This window comes from Austrofundulus limnaeus, unplaced genomic scaffold (genome assembly GCF_001266775.1).
Source record: "Austrofundulus limnaeus strain Quisiro unplaced genomic scaffold, Austrofundulus_limnaeus-1.0 Scaffold4, whole genome shotgun sequence".
NCBI classification, from domain to species: Eukaryota; Metazoa; Chordata; class Actinopteri; order Cyprinodontiformes; family Rivulidae; genus Austrofundulus; species Austrofundulus limnaeus.
Window position 1 is genome coordinate 1,938,479 of NW_013952406.1, and position 15,357 is coordinate 1,953,835.

General features: G+C 43.3%; 3 protein-coding genes across 5 annotated transcripts in view; all 3 read right to left on the reverse strand.

Annotated features, from left to right (window-relative positions):
- The window catches only part of LOC106527914 (cytosolic 5'-nucleotidase 3), a 4,419-nt gene extending 3,189 nt beyond the window's left edge, over positions 1–1,230 (reverse strand). Inside the window, exons 1-4 of one of the 2 annotated variants that reach the window (XM_014022942.1) lie at positions 1,152–1,230; positions 748–846; positions 569–638; positions 429–475 (exon numbers count right to left, since the gene is read on the reverse strand). In XM_014022942.1, the coding sequence (XP_013878396.1) occupies positions 429–475; positions 569–638; positions 748–846; positions 1,152–1,154 (219 nt within the window). In that variant the 5' untranslated portion in view covers positions 1,155–1,230. Of the gene's footprint in view, positions 1–428; positions 476–568; positions 639–747; positions 847–1,118 lie in introns of both variants that reach the window. The other variant, XM_014022934.1, reaches the window with a different exon arrangement.
- Positions 1,231–2,286: 1,056 nt separating this feature from the next.
- klhl11 (kelch-like family member 11) lies at positions 2,287–7,260 on the reverse strand. The gene is made up of 2 exons (XM_014022954.1): positions 6,671–7,260; positions 2,287–5,397 (listed from the first exon to the last, which is right to left on the reverse strand). Exons 1-2 carry the CDS (start codon positions 7,219–7,221, stop codon positions 3,813–3,815), a joined length of 2,136 nt encoding a protein of 711 aa, XP_013878408.1. The 5' UTR covers positions 7,222–7,260; the 3' UTR covers positions 2,287–3,812.
- Positions 7,261–8,112: 852 nt separating this feature from the next.
- aclya (ATP citrate lyase a) overlaps positions 8,113–15,357 on the reverse strand; it is a 22,677-nt gene continuing 15,432 nt past the window's right edge. The window contains exons 14-28 of one of the 2 annotated variants that reach the window (XM_014022965.1): positions 14,885–15,026; positions 14,626–14,794; positions 14,453–14,557; positions 14,171–14,367; positions 14,023–14,104; positions 13,834–13,944; positions 13,633–13,760; positions 13,403–13,496; positions 10,330–10,484; positions 10,109–10,259; positions 9,879–10,022; positions 9,653–9,766; positions 9,481–9,563; positions 9,312–9,388; positions 8,113–9,082 (exon numbers count right to left, since the gene is read on the reverse strand). In XM_014022965.1, the coding sequence (XP_013878419.1) occupies positions 8,988–9,082; positions 9,312–9,388; positions 9,481–9,563; positions 9,653–9,766; positions 9,879–10,022; positions 10,109–10,259; positions 10,330–10,484; positions 13,403–13,496; positions 13,633–13,760; positions 13,834–13,944; positions 14,023–14,104; positions 14,171–14,367; positions 14,453–14,557; positions 14,626–14,794; positions 14,885–15,026 (1,847 nt within the window). In that variant the 3' untranslated portion in view covers positions 8,113–8,987. Of the gene's footprint in view, positions 9,083–9,311; positions 9,389–9,480; positions 9,564–9,652; positions 9,767–9,861; positions 10,023–10,108; positions 10,260–10,329; positions 10,485–13,402; positions 13,497–13,632; positions 13,761–13,833; positions 13,945–14,022; positions 14,105–14,170; positions 14,368–14,452; positions 14,558–14,625; positions 14,795–14,884; positions 15,027–15,357 lie in introns of those variants that run through there. The other variant, XM_014022969.1, reaches the window with a different exon arrangement.

Sequence of the window (15,357 nt, forward strand, 5' to 3'; positions counted from 1 at the left end):
GATTAATCGATTATTAAATTAGTCATCGATTATTTTAATAWTGGATTAGTCGTCGATTAATCGTGGCAGCCCTAGTACACAAACACACATATGTACAGTATTGAAGGCATGTGTGGTGTGCGCGCATGTGTGTGTGTGTACACACACACACACGCACACACGCACACGCCCCACACATGCCTTCAATGATCATCAGAAACCCCAGGATCTGAGCACAAGTATGTGTGTGGTTGTGAACGCGCATGTATACACAAGATTTTTTCCAATGGCATATTATATTTAATAGTGACTGTGGAGACTTAAAGACCTGACCCCCAAGACCCGAAGCAGACATAAGGGAGACCAGTGCCAAAGACCCAGAGAGGGACCCCAAGCGCAGATCGCAAATAGTAAAAAAAAAATTGCCTCTGCTTAAAAGTCTTGCCTACCTTTTGTTTGCATTCACTGGAGATGGCCCTGCTGTTGTCAAGAATATCTGCAAAACAGAGTCGACGTTTCAAAAGGTTAAATCTAAACAAGCTAAATATTTCGGTGAACAACTGGATCTGTGCCGGACCGGTTTCCTTACTGTGGCAGGTGGGACATCGTTTTCCATTGTAAGAAAACCTGGTTAGGGTCATGTCAAAATCTGAGATCACCTGAAAAAAACAAAACAAAAACAAAACAAAACAAAAACAAAACAAGATGATTAAATTAGATCATGTTGTGTGAGGGGTTTTGTGTTTATTGGCGTGTCAGGGAAGATACCTGCAGTTTGTTGGCGCCAGCCTCTGCGATGGACTGCAGGACCTTTTGGACCCTCTGAGGATCCTTCATACACACTGAGGGGTTGGACAGCTCTGGAATCTGTGCAAAATAAAAAAAAGACAAAAATAAAACAGGAACAAACTAGTCCGACACTTAAACAATCTATCTACTTCTTTACAACATACCCCTATTAAGCTAAAACATTTTAAATAYGCATATTTCTTCCCTTCGTACAACTTCCGGAATTCTCAGTAAGTTGGTTGTGAGTTAGCGTTAGCTTAAAACATTTTCGCGTGCGACACATAAATTACATTATTCCTGTAAAGATAACGTGTTTGAAAGTCTTCTAAAAGAWAACAGGAGGATGTTACCATTTTTCTAAAGAAAGCAGTGATGACTGTTACCATTTTTCTAACAAAAAAGCAGTGATGCCTTGMTGCTGCACCGGTTCTTYTTCTTCTTCTTGAGTTTAATGGCGGTTGGCAAAAAATCTGCGCGCATCACTGCCCCCTACTGGTTGGTGTGGTTAATAATGGTGTAGTTTCTAAATTGTGTTTTATTTGGCATTCACTGTGGAAAATTCATTACAGTTTATTCATAGATGAATACACTTTCGATAAATAACAAAATAAGAGATGTTTCCTTTAAAAAGGTACACAAAATTTCTCTTCTTGAGATTTGAACACAATCCTGCAGGAAAAGTCTTTCCACTAACAAACAATGGCTGGATTTTCTTACATGCTGTGTGTCTGAGAGTATTTGATTTATGTACAGTAAAAATACATGTAAAACTTAAATTTGTAAATTTACTTGTGAAATTGTGAATGGCTACGCTCATCTTTTATGCAATACTSTCATCAGCAGGCAGACAAATCTCTCTTCAGCTGGCCTCCTGCATTCAATCACAGATACCTAATACCTCAGAATGAGTTTAAMTAGCTCATATTAATCATTAGCTTTTACTCATAGTTGGGGCTAGGAGAGAAAACTCAGACAGTTTAATTCATGCTGGACTTCTCTATTTGACTCATTAGCGCCTCTAGTGTTTGAACGTGGAACTGCAMCCAGCACCATCACTCGTGCAAAGGACAGGTGAGTGACAGGACAGGGGCACTTCAGGGGGCCAATGCCCCTGTGTATGAGTCATTGCATTGTGAGTTGTATAAATATGTAAGCCTATGTATAAAGTGTTTTCTTTTCATTTATCATTTTGGAGGCTTGTAAGCCCAGTTTGGTTTCGTTTTTATAGCACAAACAAAAAGAAAAACATGACTTAACATAAGCACAGCACTTTATAACAGTGCTAATGTTGCAGCTATTATTTCAAAATGCGGTAAACTGAGGTAAAATATGACCTGTACAACACCTAATGTTATGTAATCACATAATTCTCCCATGATTGTCATGCTGTAATACATTTTTCCTGCATCGCTTTGAGGAATTCCGAGGGGAGGCGTGTGTTGTAACATGTTTTCACACAGGTCCAATAAACCTCAGCAATGTGCAGTTCATTAAGCAATAACACACACACACACGTGCTTCTCTCTTACAAAACATCTTTAATTGCAAGTGCTGACTTTTTTATTTCTTACATCCATTATTAAGGACACAATGTCAGACTATCACATGCAAAGCAAATACATAGCTTATGTCAGTTAATGCTTGCAGTGCTGTTTATGTTGGTCATAAAGTGGAAATGAATATCATTTCTGTAACTTTAAGAAGCTCTGCMAAGACCGCTGGAATTTCTGAATGTCAGTCACAACACATTCATAACAACCCCTGTTTGATTTGCTCAAATTATTCCTTTATTTATTTATTTTTTCATTTCGTCTCTTGAGTCTCTTTGGTGGAGAACAGATCACTCGACTGGAAGTGAAGCACAATAAAACAGGGTTTTTACGAGACATTTATGCTTGAAGCGATTTGGCCCATACTGATAACACCGCGCTTGTTCAAAGTTCGAAACAGCTGGAAGTTGATTAAAAAAAAAGACAAGAAAAACATTTCCTGAATACAATCACTTTGTCTGATATGAAGCAAAATCAAGGTGCAGTGGCAAAATAATGCCTCTTTAAGACTTTATAAACATTTAAAGATGGTAAAAAGTGCCGTTCCAATGAAACCTTTGCTATTCTTTACAGAGCAATACCTAAAACCTGTGCAAACACAACTCATACCCCCCCCCCCCAAACAATCACACATTTATTTCTCCTCAAATGAGCAGGAATGCATCGACAGTCTTCAAAAGTGCAAAAGAGAGGAATGATTGAGCCATTGCCATTGATTTGGTTCTTAATGCAGAATATCATCTTTAAACGCAACAAAGGGAGAAATCGTTTCATTAAATCTGGCCACGTCTTCAGAAATCTAGAGTAACAAAGAACAAAAAGGACCAAAAACAAAACCCACTACAGCTGTTAAGGGTACAAACGGGTTATTTCTGGACTAATCTAAACACCTAACTCACATTAGATGTCGAAGCTGTAAAGCAACAAGCGGAGGCTATAATAGTACTGTTTTAAGTGAAGTAAATTATGGTTTTTAAACCAGGGTTACACTTCCATGAAAGGATTGTCACAGTGTTACGATGGAATGATGAGACTTCGTTAAAAATGTAGGAATGCAGGAATTACTGAGATCACGTATCCTTACCAGAACTAACGTACAACGGAATGTAAAATATCAATATAAATGTATACATATACAGATTTATACTATTTATKTACAAATAGATAACCAGCATCTGAATCTACATCAACGACTAAAGTATTTTCAGATTTGGCTGCTGTATAACACTTTTATTCACATGTTTGAAGTATGCCGCATCCTCACAGACTAATACCTGGTCAGTGCACACCTGCCCAGATGTTTCATGGCTTTTCACACGGTARCGATGAACACAACGCAGCTCGGGAGCTGCTGCCACACGGTTTAGATGAGTAAACTCTAGCACGAAGCAACACCAGACCCACCGCGGCGTTTCGTGTATGGACAGGGGGAGGGGAGATGGCGGTTGGCGGTAAATCTCCGGACGGAGCCGCGCGGCGTCCTYGGCGACCCGCTCAGCACTCTATCTGCGACTGGAGCTGCCGGCGCAAGGTGAGGGTGCGCCGGTGGAGCTGCTGCATCTGCTGCATGCGGTCTCGCTGGCGGGCCAGGTTCTGGGGCATGGGGTAGCGCTGGCAGCCGTACAGGAAGCGGTACGGGACGCGCACGTGGCAGGCCGTCGCCCGGCAGCGGGGCTGGGGCATGGGCGGCAGCAGCATCCAGCGCTTCCGCTCGGCGCAGTAGCGGTAGGCCTCCTTGCGGTACTGCTTGTCCACGTCGTCGCTGTTCTTCCAGCCGCCGATGACGAAGACGTCCTCGTCGAAGTGGCAGACGGCGGCGCCCTCGATGCTGGTCACCTCCGGCGGCAGGCTCTCCAGGATCTCATCGGAGATGCGCGCGCTGATCTTCTGCCTGGCCACCTCGTCCCTCACCGTGTAGTTCTTGGGGCAGCAGGAAGCCGTGTGGTAGAAGTTAGTCGAGGCCACCGCCATCTGGAAGACGCAGTAGTTGTCAATAAGCGGCAGCGAGTCGACGTCCTGCCACTGGCGGCTCTCCGTGTCGTAGCGGGTGGTCACCGTCTTCAGTCCGTCCTCGTTGTCCGTGTCCACGGGCGTGCGAGCCGTGACGTACACGTACCGATCCTCCACGCTCACCGCCTTCACGTCGCGCAGGATCTTGGGGGCGGACTCCAGATTGTGCCACTTGTCCTGCTCGGGCTCGTACACGCTGACGTCTTTGAAGCCCGGGCTGAAGTTGCCGTGGCCGCCGATGCTGTACAGGATGTCCTTGATGCAAGTCAGGCCGAACGAGTGCTTGCGCGTYGTCAGGTTGCTGACCTGCTCCCAGGTGTTGCGGTTGGGGTTGTAGCGTTCCACCGTCTTGGCGAAGCCCGGCTCCATCGAACCCGCCACGTAGACGTGGGACTCCGTGGTGGCGATGGCGTGGCCGTCCAGGTGGTTGTGGATGTGGGGCAGGTTGACCCACCGATCCTCGTAAACGAAGTAGCCGACACACTCGCTCAGGTAGTCGCCTCCCTCGGACACCCCTCCCACCACCATGATGACGTCCATATTCTGGCCGAAGCGAGGCTGAAAGGAGGCCATGTGCGACGACCAGAACTCCATGTCTGCGGACTTGAGGTTCTCAAAGCGGATGGCGTGACCCTCCACGGCCTCCGACACCAGCCGGAGGCAGGCCTCGTTGGACGATACCAGCCGCTCGTTTTTCACCACCCTGGTCAGGTAGGTGGGCTTGATCTGGGGCAGCCTGAGGAGACGGAACAGCTCCTCGAAGTAGCGGCTCCGCTCCTCCAGGTTCTTCTGCACCCACTTCACCACAGCCTCGAACAGCACCTCCTCCGAGTCCACCGTGACCTCCGCGTCCGACAGCCAGTCACGGACCAGGTGGAAGGGCAGCGTGTAGAACTCCTCRTCCTGGATGACCTTGTGGAAGTTGCGCCGAATCATGTCTGCAGCTCGTAAAGCCAGCTGGTCCAGGGTGTACATGTGAGCCAGACTGTGGACTGCCACACAGTTGGTCAGGCTCAGCTTCTTCTTGAGGAACTCGCCACAGAAATCTTTCAGCTGCAGCAGCAGGAACCTAACATAAAGTACACAAAAAAGATATAATAAATAGAAGAAAATGAGCAATTCATGTCAACTAAATATGCTTGAAACTGACAAAAAATATTAAGAAAATGTTTTACTAATGGTCAACCAATGAAAATAAGATATTACTTTTGAAATGTGAGTCAACAGGACAATAAAAATCACCACAAAAAGTACAAAATAGTCACATTGTTGGTATCATGGTCCACCAAAAGCTAAGATTAGAAATAAATATTCACAAGCATGTTAAAGGTAAAGACTATAAGACCATCTCCACCAAGYTTGATGTTCCTGTGACTACAGCTGCAGATTATTCTGGATTATAAGGTCGACAAGACTGGAGGACACAAGAGGAAAATTGAAGATAAATTAAAGAGACGGATCAGACCGACTTCTGAAGAGATTAAACGTGAACTCCTGTTTGAGTCGAGGTTAACTTAGTGGAAGATGASGACACCAGATCATACCAAAGCGAGRCTGGAATTTACCAAAATGCAAAAAAGACAATTCACAAAGCCTCTGGGAGAGTCGTTTGGACAAATAAGACAAACCTTTTGGCCACAATGATCGGCACTTTGATAAATACATTGTCCTGCCCTGGCAGTGTTTGTTACTAGGTAGGAAATCTATCTAAATGTTTGATCTAGTTCGTTTTCTGCTTTGGTTTGAAATATTGAGACATTTTTATTGTGTTACGCACGTAATGCAAGACTTTGCTTCGTGATTTTCAAGTAAAAAGTGGGAAAAAAATTTTTTCAACACGCGTAACAATGAGTGCAGTATCCACAGACACAAAAATAAAACATAAACRGAAAGAAAAACACTGAACCTACAGTGAAACACGGAGCAGGCTCGGTTATGATTTGGGTCTGCTTCGCTGCGTCTAACACAGAGTGTTGAACYTGTATGAAATCTCAAGACTATCAAGGCATTCTGGAGAGAAAAGTGCTGCAGTGACAATCTGGCCTCAGATCTCCAACCAGATAATGGCCCAAAACCAACTAAAACACAGTCTCTGAGCAAAACACTGGACTGGAGAAGGCATCCCTCTGCCTGAGACAGCTTGAGCAGAGTCCAAATACCTGTGGACAGGTGAACCACAATTCAAAACAATGTGTTCTTTTGTTTTGAATTTATTTTAGTGACAAATGTGTTTTCTTTCATTAAAAAAAACAGGTACAAACTGCATTTTCTGTAAAAGCAACAGTACAAAATAAGGCGTCGTGCATAGTTTTTGTTTTCTACATTTGAAAATTAGATTATACCTGTCCGCCAGCTCCAGTACTTCGTGTACATTACAGGTGCTAACGCGTATTTCCCCCGTGTACATGTACTGGATCACACCCTCCACCGTCTCCGGGTCCGGCCCCAGCTCCGAGCTCCACTCCTTCATCTCCACCCGCCCGGAGAGGGACTCGGAGAACTGTCCTCCCAGCAGCGGGGTGAAATAATCGGTGGCAGCGGCCAGGACGGACCGGTGGGCTGARAACTCGCAGCTCTGGACGTTTCCGGTAGCCGCCCCGCTGCTGAAGGCCAGCGTCACGTCGCAGAACAAACCCTGCTTCCTCTGCTCGTTCTGCCGCCGCGACAGCTCCGAGCAGTGGGAGGAGGAGGTGAAGTCCTCGGCCTCTTCYGCGTCGCCGTCCCCGGCCAGCGCGCTGGGTGTGCTGGTTCCGCTGCAGCCGCCGCTGCACCTGGCGGAGTCCTCCGGGTTGGGGGCCGCTGCTGCCATTCTGCTACCCGAACTGGAGGTGAGCGGAGGTGGGAGATGAAGCAAACTAGCGAGGGAAGGGAGGCGACATACGCAGCCACACATACATGGAGGCCAGGAGGAAAATGACAGCGAAGAAGAAGAGTAGCTGTGGCGTCACTTCCGTTATTTAAAAAAAAGATTAAAACAAACCAAAACAAAATAAAACACGATTATTTTTCTTCTCTAAACTTAAAATAATGTTATTGTTTGTAGTGTCATGGTAATCAAATTTTTGTTTTTTATTTTATTTTTGTAAACAACACAAACAAGATCTCTGACATGCGCAGTGAGGGTCAAGTTGACGTCATAAGTTGTAGTGATCAATGTGTTTTTGTTTTGTCTGATTTTGCCTTCACATACATTTCATTTTCTGTTGTGTGAGTGCGTGTGTATATATATATATATATATATATATATAGATATCACACACACACACACATACTTCTTTGCTTCATGTGAAAAAAAGTAATTTAATTTCTCATTTTGGGACTTACTCATATTTTACCATGTACATAATGCAAACAGCTGGATCTTTGCTTACTTAGTTGTTTTATTTTATGTTTTACTTTATTAAAGTTTCATAATGTTACTTTTCAATTTTTTAACTCCTGTAAATGGTGGAGACAGATGTATCATTTACATTATGAGTGTTTTCTTTGTTCTATTTCAATTGCTAATAAAGCTTAAAAAACATTTTACTGAATAAGTTTATACATCACCTAAATGCTAGAGTGGATAGCTACAGAAGGCTTCTGTAGATAGCAAACAAGGTTATGCTGTTTTTATTATTTTATCTAAGAAATTTAGCTTCAAGAACTTTTATAAACTTGTTTTGTCATAATGAAGTTATGAGTATGATTATCAAATAATGCAATTTAGTCAGCAGATATAGATTTGTCACGTGTTAAAATCTAAAAATCACACAAGGCAGCAGGTGACAGAAAGAGAGAGAAATTACACAGTCATTTATCATATTTATTTTACCTGTTATGGTTGTAAACATACAACATATTGGCACAGAAGCACATTTAGTTCATAAGGGAACAGTTAAAATTTTATTTAGAAACAAAAGCAACAAATAAAAAAAAACTTTTCTGCACAGATGACACCAGACACACACTGCCTTGCTGTTAAGAGTCTAATTTTATGAAATAAAATAGTCTCTAAACTCAAATATAACAGAGATAAACATAATGCAAAGATTCACTGTTATTAATGCTAAAATGATTCAAACTGCTGTGCATGTGGTTCAACTTGTAATCCAACTCAGAATAYGATGAACTTATACAAAAGAAACATAATTACAGCAAACGACAGTGGGCAGAAAGTTTGGCACAAAATGTTCACCAACATCTCAGTTTTGACACCTCATTAAAAGCATCACATAAAAACAATAATACTCTATTAATTATTATTAGTTTTTGTATTAATGCACTGACACAGGAGAAAAGCTCTGCTCTATGGACGTTCTGGTTTSATCTGGTATTGCACTATGAGATCACATTTTGTTTTTAAAAAACGGCACAGTGATGAGAGCAGAACATCGACACAACAGTCTGAAACACAGACACACATACTCAGCAAATATCATTTTATATTTGGAGATAAATAACAGCACTTTATCGTGACAGATAGTTATGATCAACAGTTAAATTTTCCCAACAATTATTTACCCGCAGCATAGACTGGCCTTCAGGATGAAAAAWAGACAATTTGCAGCTACAATATTTGTAACATCTTCCCTTCATAATGTCACTAGTTGTATATGTATTTATTTTTTTAAGTGGCAAATCACAGTGAGGGTTTGGGAACTGATGGCTCAGCTTTTATTACATAGACATGTGCTCTGGAAGCACATAGGAGATGTCATCCCAGGGGTGGCGATACAGACCCTGCTTCAGCCTCTTCTGGTCCAGGTAGTGTCCTGAGGAGACAACATTAATGGATCTAAGAGCGAGCTAGAAACAGGAGGGGACTCACAAACCAAGAGAAATTATGCTGAAAACAGCGATCCAACTAAAGTGAAGATTTAATATACTGGTAATTGGAAATCAAACTGGATCACAACTGGATTTTTGTTTTGTATGGTGCAGTGAGATGACTCTCTGTGAACTGGCACCATGTTTAAACTGAACCGAACAGAAAAAACTCACCGATGAACCCCATGCTGCGACCCAGGACGAAGATGCCATTCAAGGCACCGACTTCTACAAACTCGTCAGCCTCGTCCCTGTGTGACAGAAAAACACAAAGTGATATTCGACCTGGATGTGAGGAACCTGAAATCTGAGCACAGGAACTTATCAGCGCTCCCYTTCTGACCGTGTGAATCCATCACAAGTCCTGAGTAAGTCCACGAAGGCCACACCGATGAGGCCATCCACATTCAAGATCAGGTTTGGTTTCTTTTCAGGGCGGAGAGAACAGAAGGTCAGGTGACAAAACAAACGAGTGAAGATCTTGTGTTGGAGCAGAAAAAGGTTCAGATTCTTACTTTGGAGGTGGTGATCTTCTCCACTTCTAAAGCGTAGTCCAACAGCTGAGAGGAAGGAAAGTTCTGCTTCACAAAGTCCTTCAAGATCTGAACTCTCATGTCAGGATTATTAATCTGAGAAAAAAAAGACGACTATTTTATTTCTGCAGGTTTTGTTCTGCAGCAACATTTCCAGAAAAGTGCTTATTTCCTTATTTCTTGTTTCTCACGTGTTGCAAAAACTAACCGACTTGACCCGGTGTCCTATGCCCATAATCAWCCTGCCGTCCTTCTTCATCTTGTTGACAAACTCCATGGGCAGCATGCCGCTGTCAAACGCATGGCTGAACTGCTTTGCCGCTGCGTCCAGGGCTCCTCCGAAGCGGTCACCCTGAAGAAACAAAAGAGACGTTGGCTCATGGCGGACTTCTGTCAGCTACATGAACACTTTAAAAGAACAAATCAAAAGTGTCTCACAATGGTGAGGAGGCCCGAGGTGAGGCTGGAGATCAGGTCTTTCCCAGCTCGGGCGCAGACGATGGTGTTGTGAGCGCCAGAAACGGCAGGGCCGTGATCTGCCGTAACCATCAGGCACATCTCGATGAACTGGCAGGCGTACTTGGGCAACCTGCACACAACAAAACGGTCACAAATCCCTGTGTAGCATTTGATAGCAAAGGTACAGAAAGGAGTCTAACCTCCGCTGGAACCAAAGCAGGCCCAGAGTTCCTCCCAGGCCTATTTCAGACCTGAAGACCTCAGTGATGGGCATCCCGGCATAGAGGAGCTCCTGACCTCTCTCATCACAGATGCTGGTCATGAAGGAGGCCGGTTTACGGATCAGACCCAGCTCCTGCACAGCAGACCCAAGAAAACATACCCTCATTCAGAACTGCAGGACGTGGTTTAGTTTATGTTTATAAGGACTGCAAAAATAAAGAAATCTACTTACAGCTCAAATGTTAGCTTGTAGTTGGGAGTTGTGTCAAAAATTAAACTTAAATAAAATTAAAAGTAATGAAACTAGATCTAGAATTTCACCTCTTCTAAATAAGGTAATCACACTTAATTTGTTGTTATTTTGCTCAACCTCTTTCTGAATTTTCCTAATAAAAAGTTTACTTTAAATAATAATAATAATAAATACTACACTCACCGGCCACTTTATTAGGTACACCATGCTAGTAATGGGTTGGACCCCCTTTTGCCTTCAGAACTGCCTCAATTCTTCGTGGCATAGATTCAACAAGGTGCTGGAAGCATTCCTCAGAGATTTTGGTCCATTTTGACATGATGGCATCACACAGTTGCCGCAGATTTGTCGGCTGCACATCCATGATGCGAATCTCCCGTTCCACCACATCCCAAAGATGCTCTACTGGATTGAGATCTGGTGACTGTGGAGGCCATTTGAGTACAGTGAACTCATTGTCATGTTCAAGAAACCAGTCTGAGATGATTCCAGCTTTATGACATGGCGCATTATCCTGCTGGAAGTAGCCATCAGATGTTGGGTACATTGTGGTCATAAAGGGATGGACATGGTCAGCAACAATACTCAGGTAGGCTGTGGCGTTGCAACGATGCTCAATTGGTACCAAGGGGCCCAAAGAGTGCCAAGAAAAGATTCCCCACACCATGACACCACCACCACCAGCCTGAACCGTTGATACAAGGCAGGATGGATCCATGCTTTCATGTTGTTGACGCCAAATTCTGACCCTACCATCCGAATGTCGCAGCAGAAATCGAGACTCATCAGACCAGGCAACGTTTTTCCAATCTTCTCTTGTTCAATTTCGATGAGCTTGTGCAAATTGTAGCCTCAGTTTCCTGTTCTTAGCTGAAAGGAGTGGCACCCGGTGTGGTCTTCTGCTGCTGAAGCCCATCTGCCTCAAAGTTCGACCTACTGTGCGTTCAGAGATGCTCTTCTGCCTACCTTGGTTGTAACGGGTGGTTATTTGAGTCACTGTTGCCTTTCTATCAGCTCGAACCAGTCTGCCCATTCTCCTCTGACCTCTGGCATCAACAAGGCATTTCCGCCCACAGGACTGCCGCTCACTGGATGTTTTTTCTTTTTTGGACCATTCTCTGTAAACCCTAGAGATGGTTGTACGTGAAAATCCCAGTAGATCAGCAGTTTCTGAAATACTCAGACCAGCCCTTCTGGTACCAACAACCATGCCACGTTCAAAGGCACTCAAATCACCTTTCTTCCCCATACTGATGCTCGGTTTGAACTGCAGGAGATTGTCTTGACCATGTCTACATGCCTAAATGCACTGAGTTGCCGCCATGTGATTGGCTGATTAGAAATTAAGTGTTAACGAGCAGTTGGACAGGTGTACCTAATAAAGTGGCCGGTGAGTGTAGACTGGTGAAATAATGTTTTATTTTACTCTGAACACAAAATATTAATGCAGAGGAAATTAAGAATAGCTATAATAGAACAGATGTAAATAAGCCTCAAGCTAAACTGGGTGCAATGTGTCAAATGTTTTTCAAAGTAGACATATCCGTTATTAAATCCTTCCTTTTCACATTTAAATCATTCATTTAGGGTCTTTTTATAAAGTGGAACTGCAACGCTTTGGTCTGAATTCTTCCTTATTTTAACTTTACCAGCACCTCTTTCACCCCTTTCCTGATGTGTGCCTCTAAGCAGCTGGTTGTGTTACTGTTCCTTTAAGATGCTTCAAGCCCCGCCCCCCTCTGGCTTCCAGACYGGTCCACTCCAGTTTGAGACAGTTTCAGACCCAGAACCAGACTCTGACCCAGAACCAGAGGAGAATGAAGACGAGGAAATTGTAGTTGGTAAGTCCAGACCTTATATGGTAATTGTGTCGCAGATAATTTGTTGTAAAAGTTCAGAAAACGTCATAGAAAATAGAGAAAACTGAASGGGCTGAAAAATCTGACCCAAACAGAACATAAAGATACCTTAGCAGCACCAGGAGAAACTAAATTAAACTTTTCGGCCTCCTAGAGCCTCCAAGTACGACAAAATGTATTTAACAACTAAAAAGTGAATTTTGCAGGATATGTCAACTTTAAGTAAAAATGTAAAAATATGAAGTACTTTTATTAGTTTTAAAATAATTTAAAGAATTATCTCAAATATACTCAACACAGCAAAATTTTACTAGGTAATCAGTAAAATATCTTTCTTTTAATAATTTGTTGGAGGGTGGGGGTGTTTTTTTCTTAGTTCCATTAGTGTTGGATGTTTTATTTAGTGTTGATGTTTGTTTATTGTCTGATWTGATATGATTTTATTTGTTCAGGACAGTGTGCAAYTAAAACATAATTTGATGCATTGCACCAGATTTAGCCTAAGGCTAATTATTCACCTGCAGTCCCAAAGTCTGGAGGGTATAAAGATGTAACTTAAGGTGTAAAGCATCAAATCTTTTTATATTTAAGTTTTAATTAGACACTGTCCTGATTAAATAAAATAAATGTATGAATCCTGTTTTTTTCTCCCTAAAACAGATAAAAGTTATTGAACTAAGTACAAGAAACTGGTTATAAACATTCCAGTAAAACTGCTGAGTTCTTAACATATTAAAGTGACATATTAACCAGATGAATTAGTTATATTTTATAGAACATGGGACTAAACAAATATCTGCACAGTTTAGTAAAGCAGTCATAGGTCAGGTRGGACAGCTGTACAAACGTGTTTGTTTTGGCACAATTTTGATTACATTCCTTATGCGACCCTGACCATAAACAAAGTTTTTTTTAATATTTATCATGTGATGGACTCACTCGTGCCCAGGAGTAATCCATTGGTACAGTGGGAGGCGGCACCTCTTCAGCTGGCTGAATGACTCCTTTGGCAACAAGATCGTCAAACACAGATCTGCAGAGAGAGAGAAAAAAGAAAATCACACAATCAGCTTTTTAAACTAAAACCAAACAGTAAGTTTACCAACATGTCCTGCAGATTATTCTACTTGGATGATAAACTACTGGAATGGTTGCGACCGGGCACTGACTTGATGATCTCTCCCAGCTCATCAAAGCTCTTAGGRACAAACGCTCCAGCTTCCTTTAGAGCTTTGTTCTTGGCTACTGCCGTCTCTGAAGCCTGGTTGGCACAAGCTCCTGCGTGGCCRAATTGCACCTGAAGAGGAAAAACAAGTACAAAAAAAAATGTAGCTGCTTTCTTTAGTGTCTCATTAGAGGTCTAGTCTTACCTCTGAGGAAAACATGGTGGCACAGGTGCCAATACACCAGCACACTACTGGCTTTGTGATTCTGCCCTGTTTAATAGCCTGGCAGATCTTGTATTCCTCTGTGCCGCCAATCTATAAGACATTTTGTAAGACATATTTATTGTAACCAATAAAAGATTCAGACTGCACAGCTTAAAAGAGTCGYCCCACCTCTCCGAGCACAACGATCATYTTCACYGCTGGCGTGTCTTGGTATCGCAGCACGTGGTCAGTGAACACCGAGCCCGGGTACCTGCAGTGGAGTTCAGCATTACACGGCAGCTCAACAGGCTTAAAGAGCCCACGTATGATCACACACCTGTCTCCGCCGATTGCCACGCCTTCAAAAACACCATCCGTAGTGCGGGAGATGATGTTGTTGAGCTCGTTGGACATGCCGCCTGAGCGGGACACGTAGGCCACGCTGCCTGGACGGTAAAGCTTGGAGGCCAGGATGTTATCCAGCATGCCTCCCGTGTTGCCGATCTTAAAGCAGCCAGGCTTTATTCCTCCGACCTTCACAAAAACACCCGCTGGGGTTTGCTTCGACAGGAAAGAAGCAGCCAGCAGATAATGAGATGAGGATGGAAGCCAAACTTACAGTTGCCGGTCCGATGATGGTGACACCCTTCTCATCTGCAACTTTAATGATCCTCCTGGTGTGGGCTTCGGGGATTCCCTCAGCRATGATGGCAATGGTCCGAATCTGGAGGCAGTTTTAATTAGCGAATGATATCCATCTTTTATTCGAATGATGCAGGAGGAGGGGTTTACCTGAGGGTACTGCATGGTCTCCATGGTGCTTTCAAAGGCTGAACGCAAAGAGGCGAAGCTGATGAGCACGTCCACGTCAGGATGCTTCTTCATGGCGTCACTCATGTTTTTATACACAGGGATGAGGATCTCTTTGTGTCCCCAGTAGAATTTCTGTTTGTGGTCTCCACTGCAGACAGAGTCGAGCRGAAGAAACTCCATGAAACTACACCGTCAACAGAGCAAATTCAAGAATAAATCTATAAAAAAAGGAACCTACGTAAACGGGTAGATCATCGCTGAAACAGACGGCTCGTCTCTGGAACAGACATAATCGAAGTCCAGCATCCCCTGAACGGCCCGGGTCTGCATCCCCCACACTAAGGCCTTCGTGTGTTTGGTGAAGAGGGTCGTTGCCTTCGCTGGTGTGAGAAAACCAAACATTTAGACCCAGAAATGTCTCACGAGACTGGCTGGATGATTGATAGAATTTGAATGATCAAACAAGCCTTTTTCAGTCATGCAGCAGATATATCAACACAAAAACCTAAAACAGTAGGYAAAGATGTGAGACTTAATTTAAGAACAGGCTTTTATTTTGAAATGCAGCTTCTTTTTGCTGTCCAAAGAGGGAGCTGTTACACCTAAGCTCAACCTTGGAAAACCACAAGACTTACCTGCTGTGTCAAAATAAAAGTCAGTGTAATCGTGTGTGTGTGTGTGTGTGTGTGTGTGTGTGTGTGTGTGTGTGTG